The sequence below is a fragment of the Tinamus guttatus genome, unplaced genomic scaffold (genome assembly GCF_059628265.1).
Source record: "Tinamus guttatus ecotype Peru unplaced genomic scaffold, ASM5962826v1 Tinamus_guttatus_pri_ptg000171l, whole genome shotgun sequence".
NCBI classification, from domain to species: Eukaryota; Metazoa; Chordata; class Aves; order Tinamiformes; family Tinamidae; genus Tinamus; species Tinamus guttatus.
Genome location: NW_028288705.1, coordinates 2,761,656 through 2,776,523, shown reverse-complemented (window position 1 = coordinate 2,776,523; position 14,868 = coordinate 2,761,656). Strand labels below are relative to the sequence as shown.

General features: G+C 39.2%; 1 protein-coding gene across 1 annotated transcript in view; it reads left to right on the top strand.

The window, feature by feature from the left end:
- The window catches only part of LEMD3 (LEM domain containing 3), a 43,194-nt gene that overhangs the window by 21,026 nt on the left and 7,300 nt on the right, over positions 1-14,868 (top strand). The window contains exons 4-9 of the mRNA XM_010222269.2: positions 4,713-4,780; positions 6,379-6,458; positions 6,534-6,682; positions 8,384-8,485; positions 9,457-9,559; positions 9,774-9,952. Coding sequence (XP_010220571.2) covers positions 4,713-4,780; positions 6,379-6,458; positions 6,534-6,682; positions 8,384-8,485; positions 9,457-9,559; positions 9,774-9,952 — 681 coding nt within the window. The remainder of the gene's footprint in view (positions 1-4,712; positions 4,781-6,378; positions 6,459-6,533; positions 6,683-8,383; positions 8,486-9,456; positions 9,560-9,773; positions 9,953-14,868) is intronic.

The window sequence follows — 14,868 nt, the reverse complement described above, 5'->3', positions numbered from 1 at the left end:
GTGTAGCTGCACAGACAACAGCTGTCAACAGTTGCAGGTGTCCCAGGTTAGGAGCGGAAAAAGTCTTTCATCCCCTTTGCGATCCCATGCTGATGTAGCCCTGGCTCAGGGCTAAAGAACGTGGAAAGCTGCTGGAGATGCAGGCTCTGCTAAGAGCTGCTCCTATGCCCTGCATGCCACTTCAAAAGAGAAGAAAAAGAACATAGTTTTACAGAAAACAGTGCTTCTCACGTCTGCCTGTCCTATATTTGCAAGTTGCTCTGATTTCATACTTGGCTATGAATTCTTTGTTCATGTTATAGCTATTAATAGTAAAAAAGCAGGCTCGAAATTTGCACTGGGCTCTTCTGTTGAGCTTTATGCAATGTCCTGCTTACCGTCAAGACGGCAACTTCAGAATTTCGTTTCTAGCATGCTGTGTTATACCTTTTACATTCTTACTTAGCTGGTTTCTTGCCTTGTCAACTTAAATTGGCAAAGCAAGTGATGGGGCTTTTGTTTTAAAAGGTGAGACATTGGAAGTCATTTATGGGATGAGAAGTCAGGTTAATACTTCATTATTTGTTTGATTTAACATGGGTTCCAGCTGTAGGTACCTATTCTGTACTGTGGTGCTCTGCTATGCAAAGTGATATAATTATCTTGTAGAATAGATTGAGAACAATAATGCGTTAAAGGCAAAATGATTAGTCTGCCAAACCTATGGCGAGTAATCGCTACCCTGGGAGAAACTAGAGGGAGAAGCCGAATTTCATTATTCAGGTTTGGGTTGAAATTTGTGTTCTTCTATTTTTGTGGTGTGATTCTGCCTTCTTTAAAAGTAGCAACTTTTTTGGTCTCTTTGTATAGCAGTGCCTACCACTTTGCTCTGAACCGGAATGCGCACCTTGCTCAAATCAGATGTCTGTCAGTTCAGCACTGGGTGCTTCTCAGAGAGACCTCGAGATCGTGTCCCTTTTCAGTCAGGTTCACTGAACGAATGAGCCTAACTGCTGTGCCCCCAAGAAGCAGCTACCCACGGATGTGGCCCTATGTCCTGGTACACAGAGAAGGAGTTTTGCACAGTGAGATGTTTCCTCAGCTTGGCCTCCTCAGTGATGGTCTGTCGGACTCAGACTGTTTCCTTCTGACTAATGGATGGCCCAGGTCCTTTCTATGCAAGGGTGGATTAGACTTTCATGTGTAGTGAGGCTTACTGGTAAAACTATGACCAGAGGAGAAATACTGGCAAAACAGTAATAGTTCCTTAATATTAATTTCAGTAATGTCAGCTACTGCATCTGATTTCTGTCTCGGGCTCTCTGTTCTGTCACTCTTTAATCTTCAGGTAATTGATACTGTGCTCTTTTCAACCAGTGATTTAAAGACTACTTAGCAAGTTCTGGTTTTCCACAAAGTGTCAGACTATTGAATTTGCTCTTGGGAAATCAGACATTCTTACTTGCTCTCTCATTTATTCTACTCGTAGGCTTTTCTTTTGCTACCCTCTCTAGGGTCCTGCTGGAAGCAACCTGTAAGCATGTTTAACAAATGCTTCTTAAGCTTTTTCTACTGGTTCATGGTATTGCATCAAGCTATAAAGTAGAGGTCTGTGCAAAATCCATGTGTTCCTTAAAGTATTAGATATCCATTGAGTTTTGGCTCTGGTACTTAAGACAACGCTTTACATTGTGAAGCAAATATATTTTAAAACTGTTAAATGTGTATGTGGGAACTTATAAATTAAATTAAATGCTCAAATGAAAGTCAGTTGCAAGTATTCTGCTCTGCACTGAAAAGCAGATCTGGATTATTTTCTGTCTTGAAAGCAACTGTGAGTACAGAGTTAATTTACACCCTCAATTCTGAAGATTTATATATATATATATTTCTAGGAGAAGAGCCTAACTAATTATGTGGTTTGCGCAAGTACAGTAACATAAGCTAAACGCTAATTTCTTGATCATTGCTGGAATTTGTACATGTTACTTATGCCACATCCTGCGTGTGCAAGTGAAATGATTCTCTGCACTTGAAACTGAAGTGGCCTGTGCCCAAGAAAAGTTTCAGCATGAAGATCCATAACTGTGAGCTTGCAATGGATATTTTAAGAGGGGCGGTTTTACAAAGAGCTCAGATGTGTCTTGCAGCAGACCTGCTTAAGACTTTTCCTTCTGCTTCAGTTATATTCCTGGATATAGGGCCTCAAGTGGAATATTTTTGCCTTAGACTGTGGAAAGTGGGTTTCTAAGCCAAGTGGTTAATGATTGCACCAAAGCAATTCAAAGGAAGCCTTCATTTGTAGAACCATTAGCTAAAGCAGTGACTGCAATGGCCTATAGGAATATACTGCTGCCCTCAGTTAGAAAATTGTCTGACTCCTGAACTGGCTACAGATTTTCAAATTTGAGTTTCTCAGGAGAAAGTCATTAAGTGGCTCTCAGCAATGGAGGAACTGGAATGGCCAAGGTGCCTGCAGCTCCAGTAGCTTTTATGCAGGACAGAAATTAACCCAACTCTGGCTTTCTGGGAGCAAGTAGTATAAGAGAAGTGTCTACCCTCCACTCCCCAGGTTACATGAGTCAAGTGAACAGATGGGTTTTGAACGCTGTCAGAGCCTAGGCAGTGAGAGTGTTTTTAAGTGTTAAGTTTGGCCCAAGAGAATACATTCCTTTTTTTTTTTTTTTTTTTCCTGGAAATGGGTCTTGTGAAGAAGCTGCCTGGTGGCCTTTTGAATTTGGGAACCAGGGACAGTCAAGTTGGTAATAGTGGTCTCTCTGCCTACTGCATAAACCTAATTCCTGCAGTGAGGCAAATAAGGTTAGATTTTTAAAACACTAAACTCACCCAGTATAAGGGAGCTCTGTCCTAGTGTGAGATGTAATACTATGTTCTCGAGAAAATTTAAGGTGAATTCTGAAACTTGTTTTTGAGAGCTCATTTCTCACAGTCTGGCTGCATGAGGATGTTTGTGTGTTTGTTTCCCCCTTTTTACTGCTTCTTATTTTGAGTCATAATTATGCTTTCTTGCTTCTCTAGACACACGTGCGTGCATATAAATAAAAATTTGAAGAAGCTCATAACCAGAAAGCTTCTCCCTGCCCCCTGCTCCCCACCTATTTAAAAAAAAAATTGAAATGTTTGGTCAAATCATGATTGCCATGCTGCTTGTTTATTAGGAAAACCTCAGGTCTGAAGGCTTCAGGTCTTAGCAGACAAAAAAACAAGCAAACAAACAACAACAAAAAAAAAAACGCAAAGTAAACTGGCACTTTTCAGGCATGTTAACATCCTGCAATTTATTACCTGGATGAGACTGGACATAAGGCTTTTACAGAAATACCCTTTGGTTTTGTCACAGTGCTCCTTCAGCAGTGGATGCAGGACCACGTGTGTACGAGCACGGTGATAGTTCTCTCGGGTTTGCTGCTCTTGGAGTGTGAGATACCCAGCAGTCACACGTGTCAGCGCCCCGGGGTGGAGCCTATACAACACAAAATACACATCTGCCTCATTTCGTGCTGAATTTCCAAGTTCAGAAGTTCATGCAGAGGATGGTGTCAACTGGAACTCCCTGTTGTGCGTGAAGGGCAGACCAGAAAACCCTTCCCCATAGCTTGCCAGGGATGGCTAATTTATCTTGCTCAGGTTACCTTCAACGTTCTTGCTTGTGCAGGCAATGAACGCTTGCAATTGCTCCATTGAAAGGATATTCCAGTGTGGATAATTCTAATTTTAATGTATATACTTTGTAAGGGTTCAAACACTGTTTTATACTTACATATGCGTATAAACACCTTACACTTTCCTCGCCTTGGTGTGGCTTTGGGAATAATGCAGTTTGGTGTAGGTTCAGGAAGGTAAGGCTTTGCCCTGATTTGGTTGAATTTGGGTTGTTTTGACACAATAAAGTTGTATTTTTGGGGAAAGATATGTATATCTCATATGCACACACATATATACATACATATGTATATAAGGACTTTAAAAAAATATTTACCACTGATTCCTTTTCAGAAATAAGGCTTAGTCAGATAGAAGCTGTTGCTGGGCTTTTCTGCCTTTCTGTGTGACTTCATGTTGTTGTGATTGTCACTATTTTTTTTTGTGTGTGAATTGGGTCCTTTCAGCTTAGTAAAGAAAATCAGGAAAATCAGCCCTGTGGACTGACTGTGTCTGTATTGCCAATTTCCTGACTGTTTCTGCCTACTTTCATCAAGAATTAGGAAGATGGTAAAAACAGCAATTTCAGACCATATTGGCATACTGTGCATGCTTAAGAAAGTGATGAGCTTTTATGATAACTCGTATTAACCTAAAATATAGTCATTTTGTAGTGCCTGAAGTAGATGTGTTGCACACGAAACTAATCTCATTTGTATGAACAGGTAATACCTATTTCAGAGTAAATGGAAATTGTTTGGAAGAAGTTGTGTCAGGGTACAGTAATCATGTTATATTCTTTTTGCAGTACTACATGCATCTTTTTTTTTCTGATCAGTGCAAGAAGTTCTGTCAATGTGATTTGTACATCTTATTAGCTGTGAGACTTTTTTTGTTTTTTTTCCTCCCAAGGGGTACTCCCAGGAACTTTCTTCCCACATATTTTTAGTGGAACTTGTCAGAATTCTTCAGTTATTGCTGCTTGCATAGATTGTACTAACTGTGTTTAGGTAATTTTATATAATGCAGTAATAAGTAGATCAAAATAAACAAAAGTTTAATTTTACCAGGGGAACATGAATGTGGCAGCTCTAATCAAAGAAACCTTACCGTCCAGGAGGCAGCTGCATATTTGAAAGTAAGCAATCGAGGTATTTTTCATTGGTTGTATCTAAGATTTATGTAAGTTAAAATTTGCAAGGTCTGTTTTTTTTTTTTTTTTTTTTAAATCTAGTGGAGAGTCCAAAATTTGACTTGCTATTGGATATTATTTGGAAATGTTTGGAATTAATCTTAAAAATCATGAGTCGCGTGTTTTATGTATTTGGGGGAGGGGGAAGGTGAAAGAAAAAATCATCTGCAATGCAAGTATAGATAAGCAGTACTTTGTTGCATGCATCTTTTTCTTATATTTAAAATGCAAGAATAGATGACAATTTCATTTGATGGAGATGATTGAGCAACACAAAGAGGATAAAATTTTTGCCTAGCAGATCTCCAGAAGCTTCCCTAGTGTGCAGGGCACGATGTTTTGAGGCAGTTGCTTGGTCCCTGTTAGGAAGGATTCTGCCCTCCTTCCTTCACCAGGAGCTCCTGAAACTTGGCTCTTTGCTGTGGGCCTTACAGGCAGCAGCTGTTTGGAGACCAGTCACCACCGCACTAAACAGAAATGGTCCAAAAGGGCCTCTATTAATTTGCTAGATGCCCAATACTATGAAATTCCAATTCCCCAGTAAAAGGTGTTTTCAGACTTTTGGTATTCATAGCTTTATTTTTTGCACATACTGATGTCCCCTTCAGCAGGATACTCCTTGAACCTCTCCAAAAGCTTAGGGTAGAAGCATTTTTTTCCCCTCCTCTTGGTTTGGTGGTGGGAGATTAGGATGTTAAGCTCATGTGACTTTACTAATAATGTACAGAAAGCCAAAACGAGCCTGACGTTTTTGGCAAACATAAACGGGTGATTTGAAGAGCATCCTGAAGAAGCTGCTAATAAACTAAGGTTGGCTTGGTGATGACTTTTTATACTTCCTTTTAAAAGGAGTTGCTAGTTGCATTGTATAAGGCTCAAAGCAAGATCTTTTTTTTTTTTTTTTTTGAGAATATCACTTCAAATACAGTATTAACTTATGATTGTGTTTCCTTTTCTGTGAAAGGACATGTAAGATGAACTATGGAGACAGTATTTGCTCAGATTTCAGTGAATGTTCTCCTGTAATTGATGTAAATTAACTTAAAAAGCATATATCACTTCATATGTAGTAATATTAGAAACATCAGAATATTTACAAAATAGCAATTAAAATATCAATTAAAATTGCTTTTCATCAAGCTTTACCTTTTTTTTTTTTTTAAAAAAAAAAGTATTAGCTTCTTTATAGGGTCAATTTTCAGCAAGTTTTGTATCTAGTTTGATATTTTGAAGTAGACTTTCTATGAGCACCGCCTAGTGGCTGAATAATTTTTTCTTGCTGCAGGTTATAATTGTTAATAAAATGGTGAATGTGGCTTCACTTTTCAAATAGTCCTCAATTCAAGGAATATTAGTAAGTCCCGTAGCTGCTCATAGCTTGTATGGATTCATTTTGCCTAGTGAACAATATGCAAAAAATGAAGACTCAACAAAACCATGTAGGTTTGCCTGCTTATTCGTTTGTGTGGTATTTGTATTTTATTTTGGCATAGCAACTTTTCAGTTTATTAAAGAAACAGCTCATTAATATTTGTCTTTGACAGAGCTTAGATCCAGAATACGAAAGTGTACTTAACACATCACTACAATGGATCTTGAATAGTGGGGAAGATGTTGGCATAAAGTAAGTGGTTTTTATTTTATAACTTAAATTCTATCAGAATGTATCCTTTTTTGTAAATGCCTTTTTTTTTTATAGGTGTCTCAGCAATGACCCAAATGAGATAAACGTCACTAATGTGATAAATGTGAAATATCTGGAATCCACTAGTCCAAAGATGTCTTTCAGGTGTCGTTTTCGACGTGCATTTGTTAACGTGACTCATAGATTATCAATACTACTTTTGGGTGAGTAAAAGGTCAACCTTTTGTTTTGTTCAACTTGTGTTTATATAATTGCTTGAGGTGTATGTGAGGGTTTATTCAATTATCCAACTCAGAGCTCCAGTTGGTCTCCTGGTTGCAACAGTCTGCTCTGCACTTTGGATGCACCACCGTATTTTCTCTTCGGTCACTATTACCTGCTGTTACAGTCAGCTGAACTTTGGTACTTTTTCTTCAAAAGTAAAATCTTGTGGCTTTCAAACATCCAGACTGAACTGATGTTTAAAAAAAAAAAAAAAAAAGCTCATTAAAAAGATATGATAGCTGTTACTAAATAGCATTTCAGTAGTGTTTGAGGGGCTTTAGGAAGATCATCTTTTCTGTAATTATATTTCCAGTGTCGAGGAAAAGTTGGAATGTCAACATGTTTGTCATCAAAAATTCCTAACTCTATTTAAAAAAAAAAAAAAAAAAAAAAATCTAATCCTTCAGTAAGACTTGCAGGTCTGGTCACAATAACTCTTAAGTTTCAGGTTGTTTGTTTTTCTTGGTCTTGGCAGATCTAAAACCATGCAGCAAAACACATAGTCCTGTGAGTGCAAATGTGTCACTTCACGTGGCATGTTAGAAATACTGAAGATGCAAAGCTGACTTTCTCAGGATTCCCTTGATGCTAGCGTTTTGACAATCTCCTGCCTATGGAACAGCAGATCTAATACCTCCTTCCTTAGTTTTCTGGCAAACCAAAGGAGTACAAGGCAACCTGTCACAGATTGTCACCTGCTGATAGGAGTGGATAGTGTGTTGGACTGGGACTCCAAGGCAAAACTCAAAATTAGCCACTGGTCCAATCAGTTATATTTGTGTACATCACTTGGCAACTCAATTGTCCATCTATAATTGAGCTTCTGTGGAAGCACCCTTTGAAATATAGAGGATTATGTAAAGTTAGATGCACCATAATTAGCAAGCACCCGTTTTGGGCCAATGGTGTCACTCATTACCTTGCAAACATTACCTTGTAGTCACTTGTGTCCAAGCCCAACTATGTATCTAGCACCTGTGTATATTTTTCATTGTTGAGAGCATAGTGGTGCCCTCAACCTGAGATAGAAGAGGGAGTGAATTTTTTCTGATGACTTTTCATCTTATGTTGCTGGCGGCCTTATCTAGCTTTTCTCTTTTGGAAGTTTTCATTACAATAACAGGAGAATGGCACGCAGTGCTTCCCTTGCAAAGCTGTAACTGAACTGAAGCAAAGTTAATTCGTTTTGACTTACATGTCTAAAGAACACGACTTGTATGTAAATAAGAATATTACACAGTTTTAAATACTAAGAGGTTCCAAATTATCACCTTACATAGACTTTGAGTTATTTTGAATTTTTCCATGATAATTCAGTTCTGTGATTTATTTATTTTTGCTGCTGTAGTGTAAAATTTCAACTTCTCAATGGGGTATCCAAGTCTGTTGTTAAAATGATGGGGGGGGAAAAAAAACCCACTAAATCTGTGTGTTCTTCAGAAAATAGTGTTCCGAGGCTAGTGTTGTGTTGTTAGTAAAATACAAAATTTCCACGATGAAAACCATGTACTTCACTAGATTGAGTTTGAGGTACCTTAAAATGTTAGCCAATTCAACCAACTTTTGAAGCACGTAGTGTGAACTTTGTTAAATAATCAAAAATTCAATAATGCTTAAAGAGTTTTGTTCATTTAATGCAGGTGTAGCAATGGTATGGGGAGTCTTGCACTACATGAAATATCGTTGGGCAAAAGAGGAAGAGGAGACGAGGCAGATGTATGATATGGTGGTAAAAATCATAGGTATGGCTTCTCAAATCACGTCTGATGCCTCTATCAGCTTTGCTTAGGCTTTCAGTGTGCTCACTGTAATTTGGTTAGTTCAGTTGTGTCTAGCTCTCAGTCATCTTGCTGCTAGCGTACTAGGAGAGGTGCCAATTTCTTGTTTAATACAGGTATTTGGTATCAAGTCTTAAATTTGTGAATTATATCATCATGGCTATAATCACCATTGACCGGACAGGACATAATCTATTATTGAAAACGCAAATACAGAAGGGATGTTGGTTGGCTTTAAATATGGTGACATGTTTTTTTCTGCATTAATTTCCTTTCAGCTATCTGTAGCCAATACACTCTTAAAACTTGTGTTAACTCTCAATTCCATTCTTACTACTCCTTTAATGGAAAGGGGAGCTTTAATTAGTTTGATAAGATTTGTCCTACTAAAATAGAAAGTGTAATTGAATTCTGAAATTTGAACTTTGTACTTGCAATTGCAATGCTTGTAGTAGCTCTGTTCATAGATTTTTTTTTTCTTTTAGTGCTTGTTTTGAATGGCATCTATACTTGCACTATCCTAACTTACCCCTTTCTGTGGCAGTCATTGTAAATCCAGAGATGGTAGAAAGGATAGCGAAATCGGAGCTATATTCCTACTTTAACCTTTGGCTTTTTGGTTTACAAATACAGTTTTTGTTATGGAAAATGCACTGTTTTCTTAAAGGGGGCTGTTTCTGCTAACAGTTAAAAGTCATGCTCAAGATTAACTGCAAGAATATTTCCATTATTCCAAATGTACATTGTGTAGTTAGTGTCTTTGACTTGCCTTTAGCACATTGGGAGGAGGAATGCTTTAAAAGGTCAAAAAGACCGTCGCTTTGTTAACTACTGTATTTGGAAATATCAGTGTAGCTCCTCTTAACCAGCATTGAATATTTTTGTTTGTTTGCTTAAACTACATTAACTTTTTTTTTTCCTTACGGTGTTCTCAGATGTTCTAAGAAGTCACAGTGAGGCTTGTTCTGAAAATAAAGACTTGCAGCCTTACATGCCTATTCCACACGTGCGTGATTCTCTAATACCCCCTCAGGACAGGTATGTTCTCCCTGTAGCTATTAAAGTAGTTCCTTTGAATAAAGCACTCAGCTTTTAGAAATTAATTGGTCAATTAACTGAGCTAATTTAGTAGGTTGCCTGGTTGTGTTTTGATCGCCTTTAGATGCAGGCGAAAGCAACACTGGATTTCTTTTCTGAGCTGGATTGTTGAACCACGTGGATTGTTGTAATGCAGATGGATTCTTGCTTTCAGGAAGAAAATGAGGAAAGTCTGGAATAGAGCAGTTGACTTCCTCGCAGCAAATGAATCTAGAGTTCTCACCGAGACGCAAAGAATAGGTGGTGCTGAGTTCTTGGTTTGGAAGTGGATGCAGCCTTCTGCAGCATGTGACAAAATTTTAGTAATCCCATCGAAAGTGTGGCAAGGCCAAGGTATAGAACAATTTAGTTATTTTGCAAATATCCTTTGGTTTAAATTGTGTGCCTCTACCTGCTGAATGATGTTTTGTCACTTGCAAATGAACGATTTGTTTTCTCTGACTCCTTTAAGTATGGTTATGAATCATCAATTCTATTTCTCTGTTATTTATTCTGTTGATTTGCCTTTTTTCTTATTTAATAATTATCTTTTGTATTTTCATGCAAAACAGGCTTTTTCTGTTTTAGCTACTGCAGAAACATGCCAGACTGCATATAGCCAAAGTCAGTTATTTCGTTCTTTTGTGTGAATTCAAAAACTTCTAGTTGGTCTAATTCTGACCTCCCTTATACCTGTTAGAAGTAATGTAGTGGTCCCTGACAGGTACATGGGAGCCCCTAGATTTGAGTCTGATACTGCTAAATCAGATTACTGTAGAGTTTGGTAGAGCTGTTCCTTGATTCTGGAAAGGCAGCTGCCTGGATAAAAGGATCTTCAGTCAGTAAAATGTTATTTTCCTCCTATATTATCTCCTAGTGGCATTTCCTTTCTGCCAGGAGGATTTTCCCATTCTGAGCATTCTTTTTTGAAGCTTTTTGGCACAGTAAAGCAGTTGCTTTAATAGAGAAGCTTGTCATCGTAAGCGAACTTTGCAGTGGTGTGTCACCTTGCTCATTTATCGTGGAGCCCCTGACACTGTCAATGAAGCAAGAGCTCAGTCATGCGGTTTGTCTGCAGTACTTATCTTCCCCTGTTTCTTGGTCAGTTTTGTTTGCCTTCATGCAGGGCTTCACGTTTTTAATTCTAGTTTCAACTTTTCATTGACTAAATGCTTTGAATACTGGGTTTCAATATAAAGGAATGGTCACTTCTAGCAAATCCTGGGAATTGCAGGTAAATGCAAAGTGAAGACCTAAGTGCCAGTTCCTTAAGTCTTGTGACTCTTGAGGAGCCTCTGTAGTCTGTTTTTACATTGTGTTCATGCTATGTTATTTCTCCAGTGGGATTGAAATAAACACTGAATCCTAATTTATAAACTCATTATCCTGATGCTGAGGGAAGAGGGAGCTGCTGCTTTTCCTTTTCTCAGATCAGCTTTACATATTTTCAGAATCTATCTTATATTCTGTGCATTGAGCTAGATGCTGAATGAAACATAGCTAAAAAAGAGTCTTTCTCCCCTCCCTGGGATTGATTAAACAGAAGAAACCCCACCAAGAAGCAAGTGCTTTCTCATCTATGTTCTTCTGGAATATGCCTGTTTTGGTCAGTGTTACTAATGCAAGTTTTAATAGATTTCTATTAATTTTTACGAGTATAAATTTCTACTTGTAAGAAATAGTATTTAAATCAATTTCCCATAAAATAGAAAGTGACTTGTACAGTAACTATTTTCTTTTCAAAAAGAGATGGACGCAGTCTGTGATTGTGGGTTTTTTGCTTAAAACCCTTGATCTGCAGCAGGCTCCATTGCCCGAGCAGGAGAGCAGGGCCTCCGTTTCGGAGCTGTTCAGGACACTTGTGTGTTCATAGAATCATAGAATCATAGAATGCTTAGGGTTGGAAGGGACCTCTAGAGATCATCTAGTCCAACCCCCCTGCACACGCAGGGACACCTAGAGCACGTGGCACAGGACTGCATCCAAGCGGGTTTTGAAGATCTCCAGAGAAGGAGACTCCACAACCTCTCTGGGCAGCCTGTTCCAGTGCTCTGTCACCCTCACTGTTAAGAAATTTTTCCTTAAGTTCCTATGGAATTTTTGATGTTTCAGTTTCCGGCCATTTCCTCTAGTCCTATCAGTGGCCACCACTGAAAAGAGACCATGACCGTCCTCTGCACTCCCTCCCTTGAGGTATTTATATACACTGATTAGATCCCCTCTCAGCCTTCTCTTCTCCAGGCTGAACAGGCCCAGCTCCCTCAGCCTCTCCTCATAGGGCAGATGTTCCAGGCCCCTGATCATCCTTGTAGCCCTGCGCTGGACTCTCTCCAGCAGCTCCACATCCCTCTTGTACTGTGGAGCCCAGAACTGGACACAATACTCCAGATGCGGCCTCACCAGGGCTGAGTAGAGGGGCAGGATCACCTCCCTCGACCTGCTGGAGACGCTCTTCTTAATGCAGCCCAGGATCCCATTGGCCTTCTTGGCCACGAGGGCACACTGCTGCCTCATGGTCAACTTGTCGTCCACCATGACACCCAGGTCCTTCTCTGCAGAGCTGTTCTCCAGAAGGTCGGTCCCCAGCCTGTACTGGTGTCTGGGGTTATTCCTCCCCAGGTGCAGGACCTTGCACTTGGCCTTGTTGAATTGCGTGAGGTTTTTCACCGCCCAGTTGTCCAGTCTGTCCAGGTCCCTCTGGATGGCAGCGCAGCCCTCTGGGGTATCGGCTACTCCTCCCAGTTTGGTATCATCAGCAAACTTGCTGAGGGAGCACTCTGTGCCTTCATCCAGGTCATTGATGAATAAATTGAACAGGACTGGACCAAGGACTGACCCCTGGGGGACCCCACTAGCCACAGGCCTCCAACTAGACTCTGCACCGCTGATCACCACTCTCTGGGCCCTGCCATCCAGCCAGTTCCTAATCCATCTCACTGTGCACTCATCTATCCATATGGTCTGTATGTGCTTTCCACCTTCAGCTCTAAACTTTTGCTTCTTATAAGTTCAAAGCAAAACCAAACAGTCCTCCCCCCAAGGATTGACTGACAAGTCAATACTTGACATGAAAAAGCAAGTATTTGTAAATGTCTCAAAATATTTTGCAGGTGATCTCACTGGGGTCCGAGCTGGTTTCATGACCCATATCTTGCTTGTCTATGCCAAAGTGTTTTGCTGTGATATCATTAAATACTTCTCAAAGTTACAGCACTGGTTTTAGTGCTGCATTTCTCACTAGAAATCATACACTGGAAAATTTCATTTTTCTTTTTTTTTTTTTTTTCCCTCCTCTATATATACTGTGTAAATAATGCTGCAGATGTGAGATTCTGCTAGCAGCAACATTACATTCTGCTGTGACAACCTTATGAAATGATCAGAGTTTCTCAAAATTAATTTTTTTTAGTTAGAAAGATGTGAATAGTAACTTCCTTATGAGAGTTGAGAGCATTTTTTTCCCAGGACATTATGCACGAGGGATGTGCGAGAGTTTTCATACAGTGCAGGTGCTGGCAGGTTTTGTTGCTGGCTGTTTCTGCTCCATCTTTATAGTGCTGTTATGACTGATGCTTTTTTTTGGGGGGGAGGGGGAATATTGAAGGTAGCTTCTGCAAGCCATTCATACTATAAAACTAAATCTCTTGCATAATTTACTCCTATACAGACTGGGGAACATGACACTCCTGTTCTGGAATTTCTTGGCTGCCTCACTTGCTCTGTTGTTCTTACAAATAAAACAAATGTGACAATCACTATATACTGTTCAGTGCTCTATCAGGAGCAACTGAAATTTCCTTCATCTGAACTGTTCTCAGTGGGTCATAGCCCAGGTGCTGCTTGGCTACACAGACTGCTCATTCAAGACTCCAACAGATTAGTAGTTTCCAAAACTTCATTTCTAAACGCAGCTACTGCTGTAGTTAATACAGCTAAGAATTTGAGCCACTTGATACCTTCTGTATGGTTTACCATACTGTACCTGTATAGGAAAACTGTGTCAGCTGAGGTGGTTGCTTGTGCATCACCTGTGTATGTGCTTGATGTGCTCTTTCTGTGCTGCATTGGTACTGAGTATATGTTAAGGTCTGTCCTTTTCCAGTTCTTCCAGCTGCAGTTCTCCTCATTCTCTTGTTACCTTTGTAACCTAGCAAAGGTACCTGCAGAACTGGAATGTCATTTTCTGCCTCTCGCAGAGGAGCACATACATGGTAGGGGTTGAAAGGATATAAGAGCAGCTCTGTACATCTTACCTAATTGCAAGGCAAAGGCACCTTTCACGTGCTAAGACTTTTTCTTTTAAGTTCCTTGCTTTCCCGTGACTTTTGGGAATGGTTCCGTTACTTTAGTATCTATTACTCTTTACCAACTGCTTTTCCCCAAGTATGAGCAATTCTGTATGTACCTGTTTTCTTCATTTTTGGAAGTATAAATCAACTGGAAGCTTATATTCTAACTTTAATCTTTGAATATAGAACTTTTTCATGAATCAGGCTGCAAATTATCTTAACCTTCATGTTTGGGTAATCCTGAACAAACTCACTACCTATAAAAACAGAATTCTTGGTTTTGGATCTTGTGAAAACTTCCACACCTTTTTTTTTTTTTCCCTTTTTTTTTTTTTTTTTTTTTTTTTTAACTTTCAAAATCTGGTAGTGCTCTGTAGGAGAACACAATGCCTAGAATAATTGCTATTGAAGAGAGTCTCAAGACCTGTGAGTCGATGTGTACTAGGACACGGCTGTATGACATGATGTATGATTTCAAGTAGGTATCTGTAGTATATGTAGGCTCTACATCGGTCTTGAGAGTTTCGTTTATGGTTTTCTGGAGGTTCATTTGTGTCATTGTGGCAATTTGTACAATCCTTTGGAGTGCACCGTGTGTTTTGATGCAGTAGTGTTTTTTTTCTTGCTTTTTTAAAATACTGTCAGAATAAAGTATCCTTTTTTGAGATTTGTCAGGAGTCTACTAGGTACATTAACTGTGTTCCCTTGAAAAGAGGAGTAGGGTAGATGAGCTGATACTGTAGGTTGATGGACAGATATGAGCAATCTTTTGAAAGCAACTGCCTAGAAAATTGTCAATTCAAAAATAAATTAAAAAAGTCTTGTTCATACCAAAGTGAAATTTTCTTGAAGCAATGAAAGAAATTTTTTTTCTAGTTCATTGAGTTTTCTGTAGAAAGAATGGATATTGTTGTTCTGTCATGACCTCAGTAACTGGAGCTTTAAGGAAAAATAAATAGGCAAAGCTCCCGAGTAGGTAAA